Source organism: Thunnus thynnus, chromosome 4 (assembly GCF_963924715.1).
Source record: "Thunnus thynnus chromosome 4, fThuThy2.1, whole genome shotgun sequence".
Lineage (NCBI taxonomy): Eukaryota > Metazoa > Chordata > Actinopteri > Scombriformes > Scombridae > Thunnus > Thunnus thynnus.
The window spans coordinates 927,660-948,055 of NC_089520.1; the positions used below are offsets into that span (position 1 = coordinate 927,660).

A 20,396-nucleotide genomic window follows, 5' to 3' on the forward strand; every position below is an offset into this window, starting at 1 on the left:
AAAAGCTTCTCGGGAGTTGAGATAGACTGGTTCATTCTCTGAAAATCACCCGTTGCAGTTCAGATGCAGTTTTTCACAAAATGAACCATTTCAATTAGTTATATCAGGCAGGTTATGATACTCTACACATCCAAAAATCCCCAAATATTCAGAGCTCACCTTCAAATGAAGGAGCAGAAATTATGAGACCATTAATGGACCCCCAGCCTTAAGGGCCCCCAGCCCTAAGGGCCTCCAACACTCCTACACAGGAGTTGAGAACGTATTTTGTGGTCGTTTTGCATCTCTTTGAGTCTCGTTTTGTGTCTTTGTATATCTGCATCTCTTCGTATGTCTCTTAATTTTGTAAATATTTGTTGTCTTTAGTTGTTCTGTTTCTCACCTGATCTTTAGTATTTAGTTCAAACTGGAGCTGAGAGGCTGTCAGACTCCTCCGCTGCAGTTATTACACTAATTACTACATCACATTATACAACATATTATAGGAAACTATCAAAGAGAGGCTGAGATGGCTTCATCTATTTCCTTAAAGCAGAGTTATTGTGCTGATCAGTATGTTGTGTCTGTGCTTCATTAATCCATCCAGGAAGGAATAAATCATCTATTTTCTTGAAGTGAAGAAGCTTTTCCAAGAGTAAGACACGAGTACCAAACTGCTTTTTTTTTCCTCAGGGAAATATATAAAAAAAATAACCAAATTCTTTTTTATTTCATGTTGATACATTCTTGGACAACACCACAGAAAAAGTTGCATGAGTGGCCAAATGTAAATCTCTCCCACAACATTTGCACATAAGCAGCAAAGGGCAACATGAATATACCGAGTACAAACAGTAGAAAACATACATGCTTCCTTTTTTTTTATAAGTATTTTTATAAGTATTTTTGTTTTTAAATATATATATACTCATCTTTTTTCTCAGTTTCCCATCGTTTCCAGGAAAATAAGAAACCAATCAAAGCCATATTCTGCTGTGTGAGAAAGTATCCGAGGTAAAGAAACAGAACCAAAATAAAAAACAGTACAGTTCAGAGCAGACAGGTGGAATCAACTGTGTTGGTAGAATTTCATTATTATTATTCTTTTTTTTTTTTTCTTTTTTTTTATACCGATTCAGTTTCAACATCGAACATATCAGGCATGCATTGACAACCTCGACATCAACACCTCTTTTTGTTGTATCAGTGGTCCGTGAAATCACCAGAGATACTCAAGGACCCCAAGGTTCTCTTTAGGTCGGCTACAACACAGTAAAGGGTCATCATCATCATCATCATCATCATCATCATCATCATACACCTACAAAATACTGGAGAAGTCATCGTGTGTGTGTGTGTGTGTGTGTGTGTGTGTGTGTGTGTGTGTGTGCGTGTGGAGAGGGAACACACATGTTGGGATGGTGATGCTTTCATCATCATGGGGACCACGAACAACAGTTCAAACAAAAAAAAAAAGGCCTTTATAAAAACACACCTGTTTATTTTTATTTATTTATTTATTTTTTTTTTTGGCTTCGTGTACACGGCCGGCTGTAGAATCTGATTTTCACCACGTGGTGCGACTGCAGCGAACCGGATGCAAATCTCTCATCCGTGAGGAGTTCAAGGCCTGTAGTTTTTCCCAAGTTTCAGGAAAAAACCGAGTGACTTCAGATCTGATTCCCAGTGACGTAATCAATCATCCTGTATATATATATATATATATTTCTATATCCTGTTCTCAAGTCTCTCTGGCAAAAAAAAAGATCTTGATCTCAATGAGATTAACTAACTTTAAGGCTACTGGAGCTTTGAAACGGAGGCGTTTCTGTCTGTAAATGAGTGTGTGTGTGTGTGTGCACAGTTTGATGTAGAACAGATGAGATTTATCATTAAGTGTGTTTCCATCTACCTGTTTTAATTGCATGTTCAATTTGTGCATAAAAAAAATGAGTGTAAATCTGTGTAAAAAGTGTTTCCTGGAGGTGTAAAAGTAGTTATGTGGATGAAAAATCAAACGTAAACAGACTGAGTGAATAAATGACTGAAGAAACATCAGATCTGTGCGGAGCGATGATGAGGAGACTTAACAGAAACGTCATATTTCCATCATGTTTTCCATCGTTTGGAGCTCTTTTAACGACGTCGTCTGATTAGCGCCACCTGCTGTTTATCTGCTAATAATCACACATCAGCAGTGGACGGAAACAAACATTCACCACTTTTTAAACTCATCATTTCCTGTAAAATTCCTTTTAAAATTTGAGCTACATTTGAATAGAAACCTGACTGTTTTGCGTGCACACGTTTCATTAGCACTCATGTTTTTTTTTTTGTTTTTTTTTGCACTTGACAGCTTTGACGTACACATTTAGATCTTTGTTCTCTGCATGCTTTGATAAATGAAGACACACGTCTTATGTCCACATTCTTAAATCTTAAGATACTCGAGGATTTCACATTCAGATTTGTGCCGTGTGACATTTTAAAAGTGGTAAAATCAGATTCCAGGCGGCAGCAGCACAAGCAAAAGCCCTAAAAGATCTCAAAGCGAAGAATATGGCTTTAATAAAAGACAATGTGCATCCAAGAAGCGAGAGCAAAACAAAAAGATTCATCATCAACGTCATCATCATCGTTGTCTTCAAAAACAAAACAAACAAAAAAAAAAAAACAGAAGTAAAATGAACAACCGAAGGAGGCCAACATATAAGCCATAAAGAACTACACACGGGCCGACAGGAAGGTTGGAAAACTTGCAGTTTGGAAGTACATTAAGAGACGAGAGGCGGGCTCCGTAGAAAGGTCACATGACGCCGAGACGGCAGCTTCGTATGACATCGACGGCAGAGTGAAACCCTGCCGAGTGTTCACAGAGAAACCAAAGAGGCCGCCGCCAGATGTCCGCTGACGCATCCCATCATCATCATCATCATCATCATCATCATCATCATCATCACCTCACAGACAAAAAGACTCTTTGTTTTATTTATTTTTTATCTTCTGAACAACTTTTCCCGACATTTTTTTTTTTAACCTTGTCTCTGTGCTTTCGTGCTTCTCTCTGACCGACTGATTTGTGCCCAAATTCTTTGTTTAAAGTCCCACAATGCTTTGCTGCAGCAGGCCGCCGCCGCCGCTGTTGCTGCTGCGTCTGAAAGTCTGTGGTTGGGCAATGAAGCTCATGAGACCAAAAAATAAAAAAATGAAAAACCCCATTTCCTCTTTTCTTCTTCTTCTTCTTCTTCTTCTTCTTCTTTTTTTCTGCCTTTTCTTGTTTTTATCCAGGAGGGCAGCACATCTCCAACCATCACTCCTCTTTTTTTTCTTCCTTTTCTCAGTCTCTCTTCTTTGCGGTTGGACGGATGCCTTTAGATCACAAGGTCGTTGTAGCTCACAAATTTCTTCTTTTCTGCCGGACCTGCAGGGAAGAAAAACGGACAAAAACAAGAATCAGCTTCGGCCCTCGCGGTTGTTATTTCACATGAAGGTTAATGGTGACGTGATGTTATGACAGAAGATAAATTCTTTTAATAATAAAGCTTGAATTATGAACTCTCAATGATGATACAGCAGTCTGCTGTCTGACTGACTGCACAGCTTAATTACTGAGATAATTATCTTCTCTTATTGTATAATTCAGAGTTATATATGGATGTAGAGAGTTTGTAGGTTTGTGCTGAGAGGTCATAACTCAGAAAAAACAAAGAAAGTGTTAAAGCAGCTTATAACAGTCTACAGCCATGCTAGCAGCTCTGTGCTAAATGCTAACACGCTAACATGCTCATGTTAATGTTTATCTTCTATATTTACACAAAGCACAGCTGATGGGAATGTTATTAGTTTTGCAGGTTTTTGGTCATAAACAAAAGGAATGTCGACCATATGAGGATGCTAGATGATAAAAGTCGGAGGATAAAGTCGACCTCATGGTGGCGCTAGAGGAGAACGTCAGTAGGATTCATCCTCTTGTATCCATCACACAGTTCTTGAGATAGTTCACAGTATGAGTGAAAAACATGAGGAAAAGTGGTAACGCTTCATTTTACAGGTATTTTATACTAATTTCATGGAAACATTCTGAGTAATTTGCTGGTGCAATTTAGCTCAAAATATAAGAAAAAAGAAAAAAAAAAGTTAAATTTTTAAGATTTGTCTGCTGATTTTCTGTATTTGTCTTCATGTTTGGATCCAAACCAACAATGAACTGATCTACTAACAAGTATTGTGTTTGTATCAAAGCTGATATATCTGATTAAAAACACATCAGTGAGTCACAGCGCTGCACTGGGTCACATGTTCCTTCATCATGAAGAGTTTGGTCACATTAGTTTGTTTAGAAACGGCTCCAAAGACTAATAACAGCGTCATGCTTTCAGTCTCCAGAGAGTAGTTCTGTGTAAGGCGGACGCTACTGAGCATGTGCAGGAACACGCTTCTGTTTACAGCTTGTTGTGATGCGTATCAGAAACCTCTTTACTTTGTACTGAAGTTCTGTGAGAAATTTATGATGAAGTACAAAGTGAAGAGGTTGTGATATGTAGCACAACAAGCTAACACGTTACATTACTGTCTCATCCTGTTTTTACTCTTTGAAGCCGTTTCTAAACAAGTTACGGTAACCATCGTCTTCATGATGAAGGAACATGTGACCCAGTGCAGCCGTGTGACTCACTGACGTGTTTTTAATCAGATATATCAGCTTTGATGACAATAAGAAAAATATAGAAAATCAGCAGAATGATCCTTTAAGTTGGTTTAGTTGCTCATTATTTTTGGATTCATATGTAATTGTTAATTTGCAAACATTCTTAATAAACTAACAGTTCTTTAACTGAGAGAAAATACTTCTTGTGTGTAGTTTAGTGTGTAACTACATATAAACATACTAGCTTGTTCCTTAATGATGAGCACATTTCCTGCACGCGACCAAATTACACAAAACTTTCAAAGAAACGTCCTGAGAGTTCAGATACACATATAAACAACTACTGTACGTATGAACCCAAATATAATCACCAACTAAACCAACTGAACACTTTTTTTTGTTTCTTTATAACATGCAGCACCGTCTCTGTAAAATGTCCTAAAAATTAACCCTTAAATACCTGCTGTTACCCAGAAAACTTCCAGGAAATGACTTTAACATGAAGGATTTGTAAAATAAAGCGTTTCTGGAAAAGTCAGAGAATCATTAAACTTATTAAATTCATCCTGAGGGAAACCAATCCATCCATCTAGATTCTTTCCATTACTGTTAATTAATCTGCTGATTATTTTCTCTTATTAATGAATTGATTAATCTTTTGATAGAAAAAAAGCTCATTATCGTTTCCTTCAGTTCAAGGAGACAAATGTCTCGTTTTGTTAAAACCAACAAAACCAAAAGACGTTCAGAAAAACATCAAATCCTCACATTTCAGGAGGTGAAACCATTTTTACTGCTAAAGTTCATTAAAACAATTATTCAGTTATTAAACTAGCAGCAGATTAATTTTCTGTGTGAGTCTGAACCAGCAGACAGTCGAGCTGTTAACACGAATAACAACCTAAAAATAACCTTTTTTCTTTTATTAGGATGTTAATGAGCAGGTGGAATCAGCTGTGGTGTCGCCCTCAGTCACGACCACCTTCCTATCTCCCCCCCGCAGCCCCCCCCCACCCCCCCACCACCCGTCGCTACCGGCGACCACTCGGCCCTCGCTGTTCATCCGGTGACAAATGACTTCAAGCCAAACGCCCGTCATCAATCACGCCGGGGAGGTAAAAATGGAAAATGGCACAGCGTGCATATGAAAGCCTGAAAGTGTCACTGAACTCGTCTCAGTTTGTCAGAACGGCGTCTTTATTTCTGCAGAAAGCGGTCAGTTCTGGTTCTGACGGGTCGACTCCTCCATCGATGCCGTTATATAAGCTGCACTCGCTGGACTGACGGTAATAATACGACTTATTCTAAAGCAGCCTCTTCTTTAGATCTGACTAGATTTACATTTTCTCTTCAAGTTTCATGTGGAATATTTAAATATGGCTGCTGAATTTATCTATTAATCAATATGTCAATAAAATGTCAAAAAGTACTGAAGAGTGCTCATGATGTTTTCCCAGAGTCTTGTTTTGTTGGACCAACAGTCCAAAAACCAAAAGATATTCAGTTTATTATCATGCAAAACAAAGAAAAGCATCAAATCTTCACATTTTAGAAGCAAATATCTGACATTTTTACTGATAAATGATCAATCAGGCCATCGTTGTAAATAAGAAACTTATTCTTAACGTCTCTAAATAAAATGATTTGATGATTTAAATAGTTGCAGGTCTGTTTTGCAGCTCTGTTATTTGGTATGAAGATAAAGAATGAATCTGACTGACATCTGAAGCTCTCTCTCCACATTCATTCCTCAAAATAAGACTTTCAAAGCGACTAATGTGGAAGTTTCAGTGCTGAGAGAGAAGGAGACACGCGGGAGGTTCTGCTTGTGAGGATTCTCTCTCTCTGTTAGAGCAGCCGGAGCCAGATGAGTTTTAAGAGATGTAGAAGTCTTTGTTGTATAAGAAATCAGCTTTTTTTTGGAGAAAGAGGTCTTATAAGAGGGGAATCAGAGAGACTGGGTCTTTGAAGAGCAGCTGAAGTGTGAGAGATAGAAGAGAATCAGCTGCAGGAGCAGGAGAGAGAGAGATGAAGCCATCGTAAGTGACTGAGGGGCTATTACAGCGAGGTGAGAGAGGAGCAGGAGACGACGGGAGTGAGAGATGAGGATGAGGGTCAACAGATGGCTCTACAGGTCTTCATCAGGGACGTCGTGACGGAGCTGCGGGACCCGCTGTGTCTCCTCCACCGTCAACTGACCCTGAATCCTGACGCAGACCGGAGTCCACATGAGATACGACGCTACACGCAAACTCAACACGTCTCTGTGATATTTATGAGAGCTGCAGTTTTATTAAATTACAGAAACCTTTCTGCATGAAACAAATCAGCAGCTGCTAGTTTGGACCAATCTCACCTCCAACAAACACGATGCCAAAGACGAGCAAAACTATTCCCAAATATTCCCGAATGTTCCCAAATGTTCCCAAATGTTCCCAGATGAGGTTTGATTCAGTGAGTCAGGAGACATAATCTGCCTCATAAACATCAAACTAGATTTATTTTAATAACATTATTGATGATTTTATTTGCTGCTGATTTTGAACTGAAAGTTTATTTAATAGAACGTTGAGTCCTCATGGTTCTCATGTTCAGCTGTGTTGTTTCTGTGATCTGCAGGAAGTCGTTACGTACGACAGCAGTTTAAATAAATCACATTATTTTACTCTGATTGCAATTTTTCTCAATTCCTGCAACAACATTGCAAATTTTATCGCAATTTTTGAGAAAAGCTGCTGCAGAATCAAACATTTTTGGCCTCAATAATCACAAATAAAACAGTCGTGAGATCCTGGAGGGAGAGATATGAGCCATGATGATCATCACAGAGGAATTAAAGCGGTTTATAACTACAGGCTGACGTTCGGAGGGTCGGAGACGCTTCTTCCACTGCAGGAACTGAACATGTAGCTGCTGCTTCTGCTTTTTGATTATATATATACACACTTGTCAGTAGATCAGTTCATTGTTAGATAAATATAGAATGAAGTAGCAAGCGGCTGCTGCATCAGTGTTTTCTGCTCTGCAGTGATTGATCTTCTGACGGAGGAGAAAATGGAGCAGCAGCTGTTTTTCTTTGACAGTTTGGAGCAGAGAGAGACCGTCAGCTGACCTTCACTCTGATCCTTCTGCAGCTGCACATCATCTTTCTCTTATTATTTAACAACACTGATGTTTAAAAGTCAAAGTCAAACAAAGACAGAAGATTCAAATCAGGCCAGTTTTTTCTATTGTTGTCTGTCCCTGAACTGGTCTAAAGAGTCCAAACAGGAACCCACCTGTTAGCTGCAACAATCTCTACATCTAATCTGGTTCTGTCAGTAAACACAGAACTTTATTTAATTTGTGCAGTTTGGCAGCCTGAAGCTAAACGGCTAAAAATATAAAATATAAAAACACAACAGTAGGACTGCGATTAATCTGTTTATTAGTTTCTTGATTAATCAATTAGTTGTGTTTGGTTGATATTCAGTTTACTGTCACAGAGACTAAACAAACCAGAAAATATTCACATTTAAGAAGCTGCAATCAGAGAATTCAGACTAATTACTGCAACCGATTAATTGATTATTAAAATAGTTGCAGCTTCATATTTGGCAGCTAATTGATTAATGGATTAATTGACTGATCGTTGCAGCTTCACACAGCAGCAAACGAATTAACACTTTGTCCTCTTGTTTGTTTTTTGGAAAACATCAGTCGATCGATGCAGCGTCTGCAGCTGTCGATGTGTTTCCATGGCGACAGTGTTGCTGTCATTGTTATTCTCACGGTTTCTGATCATAAAGTTCTGATCAGGTTTGATGAGATTCAGCTGGTTCAGTTGTTTTTTATTTCACCAACATCCTGTTTTTTACCAGCAGGCAGCTGATCATCATTTTATTCCTCTTCACACTGAACACTGTTTATACGAGTACGTCTGCAACTCCGTCACTGAGAATCACTGTCATACACGACTAAACAACAGCTAATAAATTTAGTTAGTGTTAGTATGACTTTTATCTGACCCTATGTATTTCACTGATTTTGGATGTTGGACATGGGACCTAAATATCCCATAATTTGCATGTCATTTTAGGTAATATGACATAGCCCTTTAAATACAAATAATGGGTTTATGGTCAAGTTTGGAACTGTTCCAGATGTGGTATGTTGTGACACATAATATGTTGTGAGGTAGTTGTCAACCACTTGATTGGATGGCTCCCAACTGACCTAGAGCCCATGGAAAACCTATGTTATTCATGTGATAAGATACAGATGTGTAACCCCATATAAGCTATGCACCGACAGGGGTACGGTGCCCAGACCATCTTTGTACATGGAATGGACCCGATGGCCATCGTCTAATTAACGTCTACAAAATAAGAACTTCGCCAGCTCTTCCTTCGAACGACATCATCACACATCCTTCCTTTCAGTTAGAAAAGTAACGCTGCTGTTTTCTCTCAACATGATGAGAAAATGTTAATTAACATGTTGATACTGAACTTATGAATTAAACCTGCTTGTTTCTTTCCATCAGAATATCAGATGTTGCAGTAAAATCTCAGCAGTGTGAAAGTGATTCTGGTCTCATCTTTCACTAACCTGAACCAAAACCTGAACACACACAGGACTCAGGTCAGAGTCCTGCAGCCACCCCGACCTCCTCCCTCCTCCCCCCCACTGCAGAGACACATAATATACATGCAGCTTCATCACTGTGAACATCATCCATAATCCAGGAAAACACTTCAGTTTCTAGGAGACAGAGTTGATATTTGAACCTCGAACCGAGCTGAGATTAGATGAAGCTCCTGGTTCAGTTCCTGCAGCGGAGAAGAGCTCAGATGTTTCTGTTGTGGTTCATGCAGGAGACACAGTAAACCTGCTTCCTCACACACAGTCATATGACGTCTCCTCTCCCTCCTCATGTAGAAGAAGCTATGAGTCAATCGAGAGATGGCGATAAAGAGCTGTGGAAGTAACGTTCTCTCTCCAACTGAGACTCATTCCCCTCATCTCTCTCTCTCTCTCTCTCTCTCTGGACCGACTCTCCTCATCTCCTCAAAATGGATCAATGTCAGGACAGCAAAGCAGAAGAAGAAGAAGATTAATTTGCTCTTACCTCTGATAAATTATGAAATTAGCCTGTCGGGGGAGAAAAACATTATTTGGTGAGTTGTCCCTCAGAGCCCTGAAGGGAATCCTGCTGCGAGATGCTAATTTGATCACATAGCCATGTAATTTCAATTTGTGCGCTTTTTTTTTATATCTGGAAGCATTCGGGTTGAAGCTCTTTTTTAAAAAAAAAAAAAAGCATATTACAGTTGGGATTTCATGTGGAGCAAGAGCGCAAGTGTTTTTTGATTTTTGTTGTTGTTGTTGTTGTTGAATTTGACTTGAAAGAAAAAGATGTTTGTGATGATGTTTGTGAACGCTCCTCGCATCTCCCACTCACAGAGTTTTTGTTCTGGAAGAGTTTAGAAGATGCTCAGCACCAAAACATGAAAAGGTTCAGACATTAATCTGCAGTAAACTTTTCTTTGAATGAAATGTTTCCTCTCTGACGACATAAAGTGTAAATATAATGTAAATATAAATGTGTAATATGTTAATGAGCTCACTTACTGTATTTATTCTGCACATAAAACATCATTTTATCTCCTGCAGTTGTGTTTGTATTAATTTTTTTACCATTTGTATTGATCCCATAATAATAAGATTAATAAGATCTAATAACTAATAACATTTCTATTGATATGTTATATTAAAATGTAATTTTGCAAATTCATAGCACACAAACATAATTTCTGGGCAACAGAGTTGTAAAAACTGTATATTAGTCTAAGACATGACTGATGCTACGGAGGCCTGGAGGGGCCACGGAGAATAAAAAAAACCAAATGTGTGCTCTAGATTTAAGTATTTTGCCCGTCAGCAGTTTGAAGAAAGACATAAAGACATTTACTGATCAGTCAGGAAGCTCCACAACCGAGAGAATATATAATATAATATATATATACGTCTCTACACAGAACAGGTTAACTGTCTGCAGGTGTGAATGTGACACCTGGCTTTGTGAAGCAACACCTTTTTAATCAGACTTTTTCTTTTTGCTACTTTTTGTTTATCAGGCGGCATGTTTTATACACACTCCAGATGTTACACATATTTTTCTTCAAAACACAGAATAAGATCTCTGCTCCTCACTGAGGACGCCTGGTTATGTTTTAAAATAAACTTGGAAACTTGGAAAGAAGCATAACTGTGGGGGGGTCTGAGTGTTCTCCCCCAGAAAAAAACTGTAATTTAAAACAAATTTCCTGCATTTGTACAGCTGCTAACATCTGGATGAAGTCAAGAAACAACCACCTGCACTAGTCTAGATTAATGAGACTGAGAATGCAGAGAATACAGTTTATAATCCAGTCTGGTCGCCAGAATAAAACGTTGGCGGTTTACGTTTCTGCAAACCACAGAAACGCTGAATATCTACGTTTCAACACGTGGAATACGAAGCATATAGTGACGAAGTTCACATGTGATCTATATGAGTTGATCTTTCCTGTATAGGAGGAGGAGGAGGAGGAGGAGGAGGAGGAGGAGGAGGAGGGGCTGGTGGACGGTAAGTTTCACCTCGAAACCGAAACCAATGTCCGCTTCCTGTTTCAACCGACTGAAGCAGGTATTTTTAGCGAGACGTCAGGACATTTGCAGCCGTTTTTCTGGCGAGTTTTAGTGAGACATCGGCTGCTTTTATTTTATTTTTTATTTTAACCCAAACCATGATCTTTCTCTAACCCTAACCAAGTGGTCTTGGTGCCTAAACCTAACCAGACCTGAACCACAGCGTTGTCACACCATAAAACATCATTATTCAACAGGTAGAAATATTAATATGCTACGTATTTCACGTGTTGAAACGTAGATATTCAACGTTTCTGTGGTTTGCAGAAACGTTCAACGCCAACGTTTTATTCTGGCGACCGGGTTGCATAATCAGGACAGGAAATGATTATTAAAGGATTGTCTATTTCATATTATATTCATAAAAACATCATGTAGCCTAATATGTTAGCAGGTTCCAGGCTACTAGTTCATCCTCAAGGTTGAACAAAGACAAACAATATATATAAATGAAATAGTCTCTATGATATGGATAATTAAACCTGAAGATTAATATTCTTAATACTAATAACTGCAACAATATAAACTGGCCTCAGCAGTTGAAATGGCTTCATATTCAGAGTAAAGACATGAGAGAGGAATCAATCTGAACATCTGACAGAAAGCATTTCCTAAAACGTTGATCTTTTCCTTTAAAGATGGTGATATATGAAGATATATATATATATCTGAATATTCTAGACACATTATATAATGACTGAAACATGAATCTGTATTAAAGTATTGTAAAGTATTTTACGGTGTTTTGAGGGAATATCTGCTGCTGTATTTACTCTCATCCTTCAGCCACACTGAGATCCAGTCAGTGCAGGAAGTGAAATAAACGTTCGGCTGAGTGAGTAAAATAATAACATGCTTTATTACGTCTCAATTGATTTCAGGTCCAGTTTTACGCTTCATTTAACTCGGTCTGTATGTGACTGCAGGAAACCGAAGAGTTAATACAGTGTTTTTTTTCTACTCAGCTGTGTTTTTGCGGTCAGGACTTACTGTTGGGGTCGACGTTCTCGCACAGCTCCGTCTTGGCCTCTCCGTTGGGTCTGTCGCTGGCTTTGTGGGACAGTCGAGACGACATGGTGGCGGCCGTGACCACCGCTTTGAAGGAGCGTTTCCTCTTCTGCACGTTGAGCTCCGGGTGGAAGATGATGACGTAGACTTTGGGCATGTAGAGCATCCCGAGGGCCACGGAGGCGCTCAGGTTCATGGAGATGGTCAGTGTGGTGGTCTGGATGTACAGCTGAGGAGAGAAGAAGAAGAAGGAGGAAGAGGAGGAGGATGAAGGGAGGAAGAGTCATGAACTCTTTAAATCTGTCGACACCTTTAAACAAAACTGAAGAGAAACATTTATTTTATCTTAGAAGTACTCAGTCTATTACTGAAGTATCAATACAGCAATATAAAATACTGCATTACAGTAAAAGTACTTCAGTATTTCCAGATAAACGTACTTAAAGGAACAAGATACCGTTTAAAATGATTCTTTTAATGATTTTAAAATATTCTTAAGCTCGACTACTGCTCGTTAATGTTTGTGTATGTTGTGTGTGTTGTGTGTAATTGTGTGTGTGAGTTGTGTGTACTTGTGTGTAATTGTGTGTGTAGTTGTGTGTGATATGTGTGTGTGTGAGTTGTGTGTAACTGTGTGTGTGTGTGTTTGTGAGTTGTGTGTAATTGTGTGTGTGTGAGTTGTGTGTGTGTGTGTGTTGTGTGTAATTGTGTGTGTGTGTGTGTGTGTAATTGTGTGTGTGTAATTGTGTGTGTGTGTGTGAGTTGTGTGTAATTGTGTGTGTGTGAGTTGTGTGTAATTGTGTGTGTGTAATTGTGTGTGTGTGAGTTGTGTGTAACTGTGTGTGTGTAATTGTGTGTGTGTGCATGAGATGTGTGTGTGTGAGTTGTGTGTGTGTGTGTGTGAGTTGTGTGTGTGTGTGTGTAATTGTGTGTGTGTGTGTGTGAGTTGTGTGTGTGTGTGTGTGTGTGTGTGTGTGTGTGTGTGTGTGAGTTGTGTGTGTGTGTGTGTGTGTGTGTGTGAGTTGTGTGTGTGTGTGTGTAATTGTGTGTGTGTGTGTGTGTGTTGCTGATCTCTCTTCATCTTCATCAGATTTCTTGTTTGAATAAAAGATTAAAAAACTAAATTGTAGTAAAAAGGATTTAAAGACGTTTAGCGTTTCTTCTTCTTCTTCGTGTCTTTTAACAGACGGTGTCCTTGTCTCCGCTCGTGTCCGGCTAAATAAAGCTGCCTGATTTGTTTCTGTTCCAAACTCTTGACACTTTTTATGAGCAGGTGAAGGATTGTTTTTTATTTCGCTATGTGTTCTCACCCTTCACCCGCAGCGCAGCGCCGCAGCAGACAGCCGGGCCACGCCATTAATGTTTTATGTGCTGTGTATATTGCACTTGCATCCGAAGCCGTGGCCCTCTGAACCCAATAGCCGGCTAATATCGGCCGGGATGAATGCATAAAGAGGCTCGGCCGTGCTGTAATGGGCTTCCCAGAGTGGCTTTCATAGAGTTCAGCCCCACTGTCTTTATGTGTTATGGCCCTGCTGTCACAGTCTGATGTATGCCATTTACAGCAGAGCAGCAGGGATGAGCTCAGAGAGAGAAGCAGCAGGACTTTATATTCCAACTGGAACAAAGCAGCGGGCCTTATCAACCATCTCCTCTCCTAATGTCTGCAGATGTTTTAGTATATGTGTTAAATTAGAAAAGAATAAGACATTTAAACACACGTCAACATTTCACAGATATGCTGGAATTGATGCTGCAATACAAAACTATAACGAGAACAGAGGAGATTTAGAACATGTCCTCTGTCTGTTATAATCTACACTTTAATGTCTTATCTTTATTATGGTTATTAGTATTTTGTCCCAGAATTAAGCACAACAAGCTTCAGCTAAAAACTGTCACAAATGTTTTCTTTCATGTATAAAATGATGTGCAGACGACATTCAAAAGATACACAAGTTATTAACAATCAATAATTAACCGTCACACAGAGTTCAATTTGACTTTTATACGATATCGAGGTACATGAAGGATCTCTGTTAACCTCCGCTGAGATCTATATATAAAGAGTTATTAAATAAACTGTTAAAGTAACAAGAGGAATTAAAGCTCTAATTAGCTCGAATTAAAGGTCGGGATCTCGCACTCTGGCCCGTCGGGATCAGATCATTTTGCTTTTTAAAAATGAGGTATATCTCTTACAAGTGTGGTGTGCTTTTATTTTGAAAGTTTGATTGACAGGATGAGAATTTTCTGCAGGGTGAGACATGTCGTGTCGAGTTTGTGTGTAAAACAATTTTCCTAATTTTCATCAAGTCTGTTTTTAGAAAAGTAAAGACTTTTAACTCACATGACCTGGTCAAAGTTTGATTGACATGTGTACTGTCAGGTGTGTAGAGACAATAAGTAACTGCAGCTGGACACAGAAAAATACTCATATATTTGAATGGAGAGTGTGAGTGAACCCACACCTTTTTGAACATTTACTGCTTCCACATAGTTTTAGATACAAACTTCATTTGAACTTTAAATGAGTCACGAGACTTTGACCTACAAATCTTGAATTTACATGTTTTTTCTATCTTTTATTGTTTTTGAGATATTAGAGTGTGAGTTTTAAAGTCTTTTCTTGCTCCTCCTGTGATTTTATAATGAGTGTGTATTGCGGAATGTTTCACAGCACTGAGGGAGTGACATCACCAGGAGCAGTTGGAGAGGAGGATTTTAGAGTACGCTTCTTGTGAAATCTCCTCATAAATCCCATGACTTTGGCCAAATCTTACATTAAAAATCATATTTTAGTAGGAAATTTCATGGTGAATCCATTGATACAGGTTTGAAAGTGGTCAGACTTATAGTTTAGACGTCAGAAGCCTCTGTTTGACACAAAGTTCATGCCCATAGATTGCCTCCCCATTGGTTTACATTGTAAGGGTGATGTGGCACTGCAACTTTCAGGGCTTATAAAATCCAAACAAGTTTTTAATAACTTTTTTCAGCACAGTGTCATAAGTCATCTATTAAAGTTTGAAGCCGATACCATTAACGTCCTTGGGGAAGATAGCGTTTGTTCGGGGGCCAAAATCGGGGCAAAGTCTTATTTTGAAAGGCTAATTGCAGACTTCCTGTTGGATTTAGGTCAGGGGTGTCAGTGTATGATTAGTAGGTCTTGATGAGATGAATAATTGAGTTTTGGTTTGTTCTCTCTACGACATTTCTACGGGCCGTGGCGGCCATTTTAATTACATAGGTGGTGTTAGAGAGCACATTTTGGCACTTTAGGGGTTAATTTTTACATTTTATCAAATTTTTCACCAGACCTGATGGGCGTGCCAGATTTGGTGAGTTTTTGAGCACGTTTACGGGGTCAAATTTAGGTGTGATGTCCCGTAATTATAAAGAAAGAAAGAAACAAACAAACAAACACACGAGGAGGCTCGGTCCCTAATAAAAGTAATAGAATGAACAATGTTAACAGTAGTTTTATACTTCCGCTCTGCTTCTACATGTCAGAGGGAAACATCGAGCTTGTTACTTTGCAGATTCAGATTTTACACACAAAACATATGATCAACAAATAAACAGGATGCATGTTATAGAATAAACTATCCAGCTGTGTGAATTTAAGTACATTCGCCCCCTAATTCATTAAATCTGCCCCGATTAAAGTTTTCAGTGAGCTCATCTTGTATTTCAAGGAGTTTTAACTTGATTCTTGTGGACTGAGATAAGGAGAAAAGACCAACAAGTGGAGGATGAAGAGGAAGAAAGAGTCCTGGAGGCCTGACGCAGCAGGATGACGCTGTGATCTGAGGGGGGAAAAAGAAAAGCTAATCTTATTGTTTTGTCTGTTATCGGACAATAAAGGCTGAGAGATTGTAGATAAAAGTGAAAGCTGGACCACAGGCAAGGTTAAGTGGATTTATCTCCTTAAATGGAAAAGCCATCAGTCTCCTGTGAGCCGCTCTGCTGCTGCGTTTACCGAAAAAAAAACTGCTCTGTAATTAATATTACATCACACAGTACCAGTTCTTCCCCTGAAGAAGAAGAAGCGAGAGGATCAATTTCACCAGTGAAAAGCTCTTCCAGAAGTAGGACAAAGTCTCGTATTTTAGTAAAAGTTTGAGGTTCTTATCTATCTATTATTTATATATATTATTATCTATTTTAAGTATTTATGTTTTACAGCTGGAGTTACTGAGGACAACAGCTGGTTAAGATTTTACATTCAGACATGAGAAGTTTATAAAATACGATCAATTTTTACATTAAAGTAGTTAAATTATCTCCATGACGACAGCTACGACAGCAAAACGCTGATTCTGAGTTTTTTTATTTTAATTCCAACTCAGATTAAACCTGAAATTCTAATAAACAGAATTTTTCTTCTTTCTGTCCGTCATTGTTTTCTATTAATATAACAGAATATATATATATATAATATAATATAACAGAAATACTGAAACCAAAGTTTCAGTTTCTTTCTTGTTTTCTTAAAATGGTTAAATTGTCATTTAGATACAGACGGTGTTTTATTTCATTTAAACTTATATATCATCCAAGTTCAGTGTCGACTGCTGGACGACTAGAGTGAGAATAATTGTTTTATATAACATAAATATATATAAAATGTTGCTTTTTCCTTTTTCCTTTTCCATCCTTCATTATTTTTTATTTGTACTTCTGTTGATCTTGTCAACAGACTTTTTATAAGCTTATTTAAAATCAATATATAGCTGAGTACATGTAGGTTAACATGTTTTTATACATGTGAATGTCTTTATGAACATATTAAATCATTAAATCTTGTGTAAAAATGTATTTTTTAATGTGCAAATAAGAAACTTTTGCCTAAAATCTCTGTAATCTGTCCTCTGACTGTCCAACCAGAAACATCCAGATGAAAGAAGGTTGATATGTTCATCTGAAACCTTCAGTTTTTACTGTGTAGAAGAAGAACGTTAACGACCAGCAGCCAGAGCTTTGAGACGTTTTGCCCTGGGTTCTGTCTCTCAGGCTACATACAGCCAGAGGGAACCTCTGACCCTGCAGACACAACTCAGGACTGATATTTTGGTATATATATAATATATATATTCTGGTATTTTGCGCTGGTAAAAACATTTTCTGTATTTTTAATACCACTTAATATAAAAATAAAAAAAAAAACTCCTTTATTGTCATGACACGATCATATTAAACCATTTTTTTAAAGAATAATTTAATTTCAGCCAACAAAAATCTATTTTGTCCTCAATAAATGGCTGTGTGTTGTATCGCAGTATCTGAGCGCGCTCACTCAACAGCCAATTAGAAAATGAGAGTAGGTCATTTCTGATTGGCTGTTTCGTCTCCAGTTAGACTGCCCATAGTATTATTGGTTACTGGGGAAACACTGGAGGAGGGAAGCAGGTACACCACAACCACTCGTAATTATTCATACAGTTTTGGGTTTTATATTTTATGTATTATTTTGTACTATTATAACTCAGCTGTCTTGATAGCTGCAACACAATACAACAATAGTTAACAAGCGTTAACTAAACTAGCTGGTGAACCTGTTTACCAGGTTTTATAATCATTAATGTCCAGTAGTTCCATTAAATATGGTTGAACTGTGTCTGTACATTTAAATCTAAGACAGGATTTATATATTATAACAGATATAAACTGTAAATATTAGACTCAGATCAGGACCCTTTTATCTTTACTGAGCTGAAGAAATTTTCAAGGCTCAGTTAAAATTGTGTTTGTTTAAAGAAAGAACATTAATAATTACTGTATAATGTTGGAAATCATTAAGGTAACAAACTAGCTTAGTTAGCTGTTGCACACATGGCAGAAGTTAATTATTATCCTACTGAGATAAACTAATAATAATTTAATAAAAGTTCATAAAACTAAAACTGTATAAACCAGTAACGCTGGGCGCTGGAGCTACTTCCAGTTCCTCCAGTGCTTCCCTAGTAACTGGTAATACTGACAATTTGATTGGAGACAAAACAGCCAATCAGAAATGACCTGTTCCAGTCGTCAGATTGGCTGGAAGATGTTGAAGCAAGTGAAAAAGACATCAACACATTTATTAAGCACAGAATAGATTTATTTGCTCAGCTTCAATTGTTCTTTATGGGATAATTATTTCTGTACAAAATATATTTTATTTTCTTGCAAAATGTTTTTCGGTGCTCAAAATGTTCCTTTGTTTGCTCAGTAATGAGGATATAAATCCATAAGCATCAAACATCAATCAGTGAGGCAGTAAATGTCTCAGTAGTAAAATGCAAATATTATTCTACTAACTGCAGTTTACACTATCAATATATCATCTAATATATCATAAAGTATAACGTTTATGAAGTATTTGTCAAGTAGTTTGTGAATTTACAATACAGAGGTTTAAAAAGCAAATCTATTTTTTGTCATATCACCATCATAGTACTATATATATATCCAGTAACCCCCCCTCCCCCTCATCGGGAACATGCAGTGAACCAGTTTGTGAGCAATAAGCTTTGTTGTCATGACAATAATTGTTGATATTGATATATCTAAATATATTGATATTGTTCCACATGCTGCAGTTTCTGATCAGGTCTCGTTGAGTAATTAAACTGATATTAATTATCAAAAGCTTGAATAGTTAAAGTACAGCTGTCGTTCGGTTCGTGTCGTACCTGCGGAGCCACAAAGAGAAAACTAAGTGCACCTCAGTCAAACTTCCATCTTTGATGTGATTTCAAAGCGGCGTCACATTTTCATTAGTGAACTGTTGTTAAAGGCAGCGTCTGCACACGTCTCGCAGCGGTTTCACATCTTCTTGTGTTTGAAGACTTTGTGTGTCTGCGGGGCGCCGAGCGGAGGCGTAAACAAAACCATTAATTAGACTTCCCTAACGGGAGGGAGGACTCATTATGACAGATCCCACTCAGTGTGGGAGGAGGAACGCTGGGAAAGTCCAACACACAACTTCTCTTCTGGTTTCCATCACATTCATACGAGCTGAATCCATCAGTAGCGAGAGAAGGAGTCATTCCATAAAACAACAGGAGGAACTATGGTAACGACAATTATGTTGTTAATATTAATATTACTGCAGCAGAAAGCGTCATGATGAAACATATAACAAAGAAAAGAAGCTGAACATGCAGTCGACCCTTTCAGACTGGATCTGCAGTGCAACAGACAGCAGGATTCAGCAGGATGAAGCCAAAAGAGACTTTAGTTATTTTAGCATAAAAGGATCATTCTGATTCATGTGTAAAGCTGTAAATGGACCATATTATATTTTTACTTAGAGAAGCATGTCTACATATCTGCACATGGTTACGTCTGTGTGTCTGTTTAGTTTTTGTTTCTTCTTGTCCTTCGTCTTTGTTTTCTAATCTTGTGTTTGTATGTTAGTTGATCACTTCCTGGTTTGAACTCTCAGCATGAATTATTAGTTAATGTGTTCTGAATTCTTCCTTTCTGTCAGCAGTAGCTTATTATTATTATTGTTATTTATTGTTATCGGAGGAGTCTGAAGGTTGGTGAAGGAGACAATATGATATGATTCAGGCTGTATTGTGTTTGTTTTACTTTTATAATTCCTTTTTTTGTTCCACATCTATTTACGTTTAAAAAATAATTTAAAAATTTCCTCAAAAGAAAAAAAAAAGAGCCAGAAGCCTCCTCAGGGGGGCGCCGGGGAGTCAAACTCTTCCTCCTTCTCAGAGTCATAACTTAGACATGAAATCATATCTCTGATGTCCATCAACAATAAACCTCCATAAATCCACTTAGAAACCAGAAAACAGAGTTTTCTTCAGTAATCAGTGATAGTTGTCTGAACAGCTGATTCACTTTAAATGGAGACTATTGGACTAAACAGATAGATGATGAAGAGCACAACAGCGGAAAGAACACCATGACTAAGATCTACTAAAGGAAATCTCTAAACTGACTGAATCTTCATCTAGTCAACAACAACATGACAAAGATCTTTGTCATGTTGATCTTTGTCGTGCTGAACGCTGGTTCAAACAACTGCAACAGGATCCTTAACGCTAGCTGTAGCCGCCGCTAGCTCTAGCCAAGGCAGACACCA

At 38.1% G+C, this 20,396-nt stretch overlaps 1 protein-coding gene across 2 annotated transcripts in view; it reads right to left on the bottom strand.

The window, feature by feature from the left end:
• Nucleotides 1-870: 870 nt before the first annotated feature.
• Nucleotides 871-20,396, bottom strand: part of grm7 (glutamate metabotropic receptor 7) — a 324,109-nt gene continuing 304,583 nt past the window's right edge. Inside the window, exons 9-11 of one of the 2 annotated variants that reach the window (XM_067586129.1) lie at nucleotides 12,290-12,536; nucleotides 9,738-9,760; nucleotides 871-3,400 (exon numbers count right to left, since the gene is read on the bottom strand). In XM_067586129.1, coding sequence (XP_067442230.1) covers nucleotides 9,756-9,760; nucleotides 12,290-12,536 — 252 coding nt within the window. In that variant the 3' untranslated portion in view covers nucleotides 871-3,400; nucleotides 9,738-9,755. The remainder of the gene's footprint in view (nucleotides 3,401-9,737; nucleotides 9,761-12,289; nucleotides 12,537-20,396) is intronic. The other variant, XM_067586128.1, reaches the window with a different exon arrangement.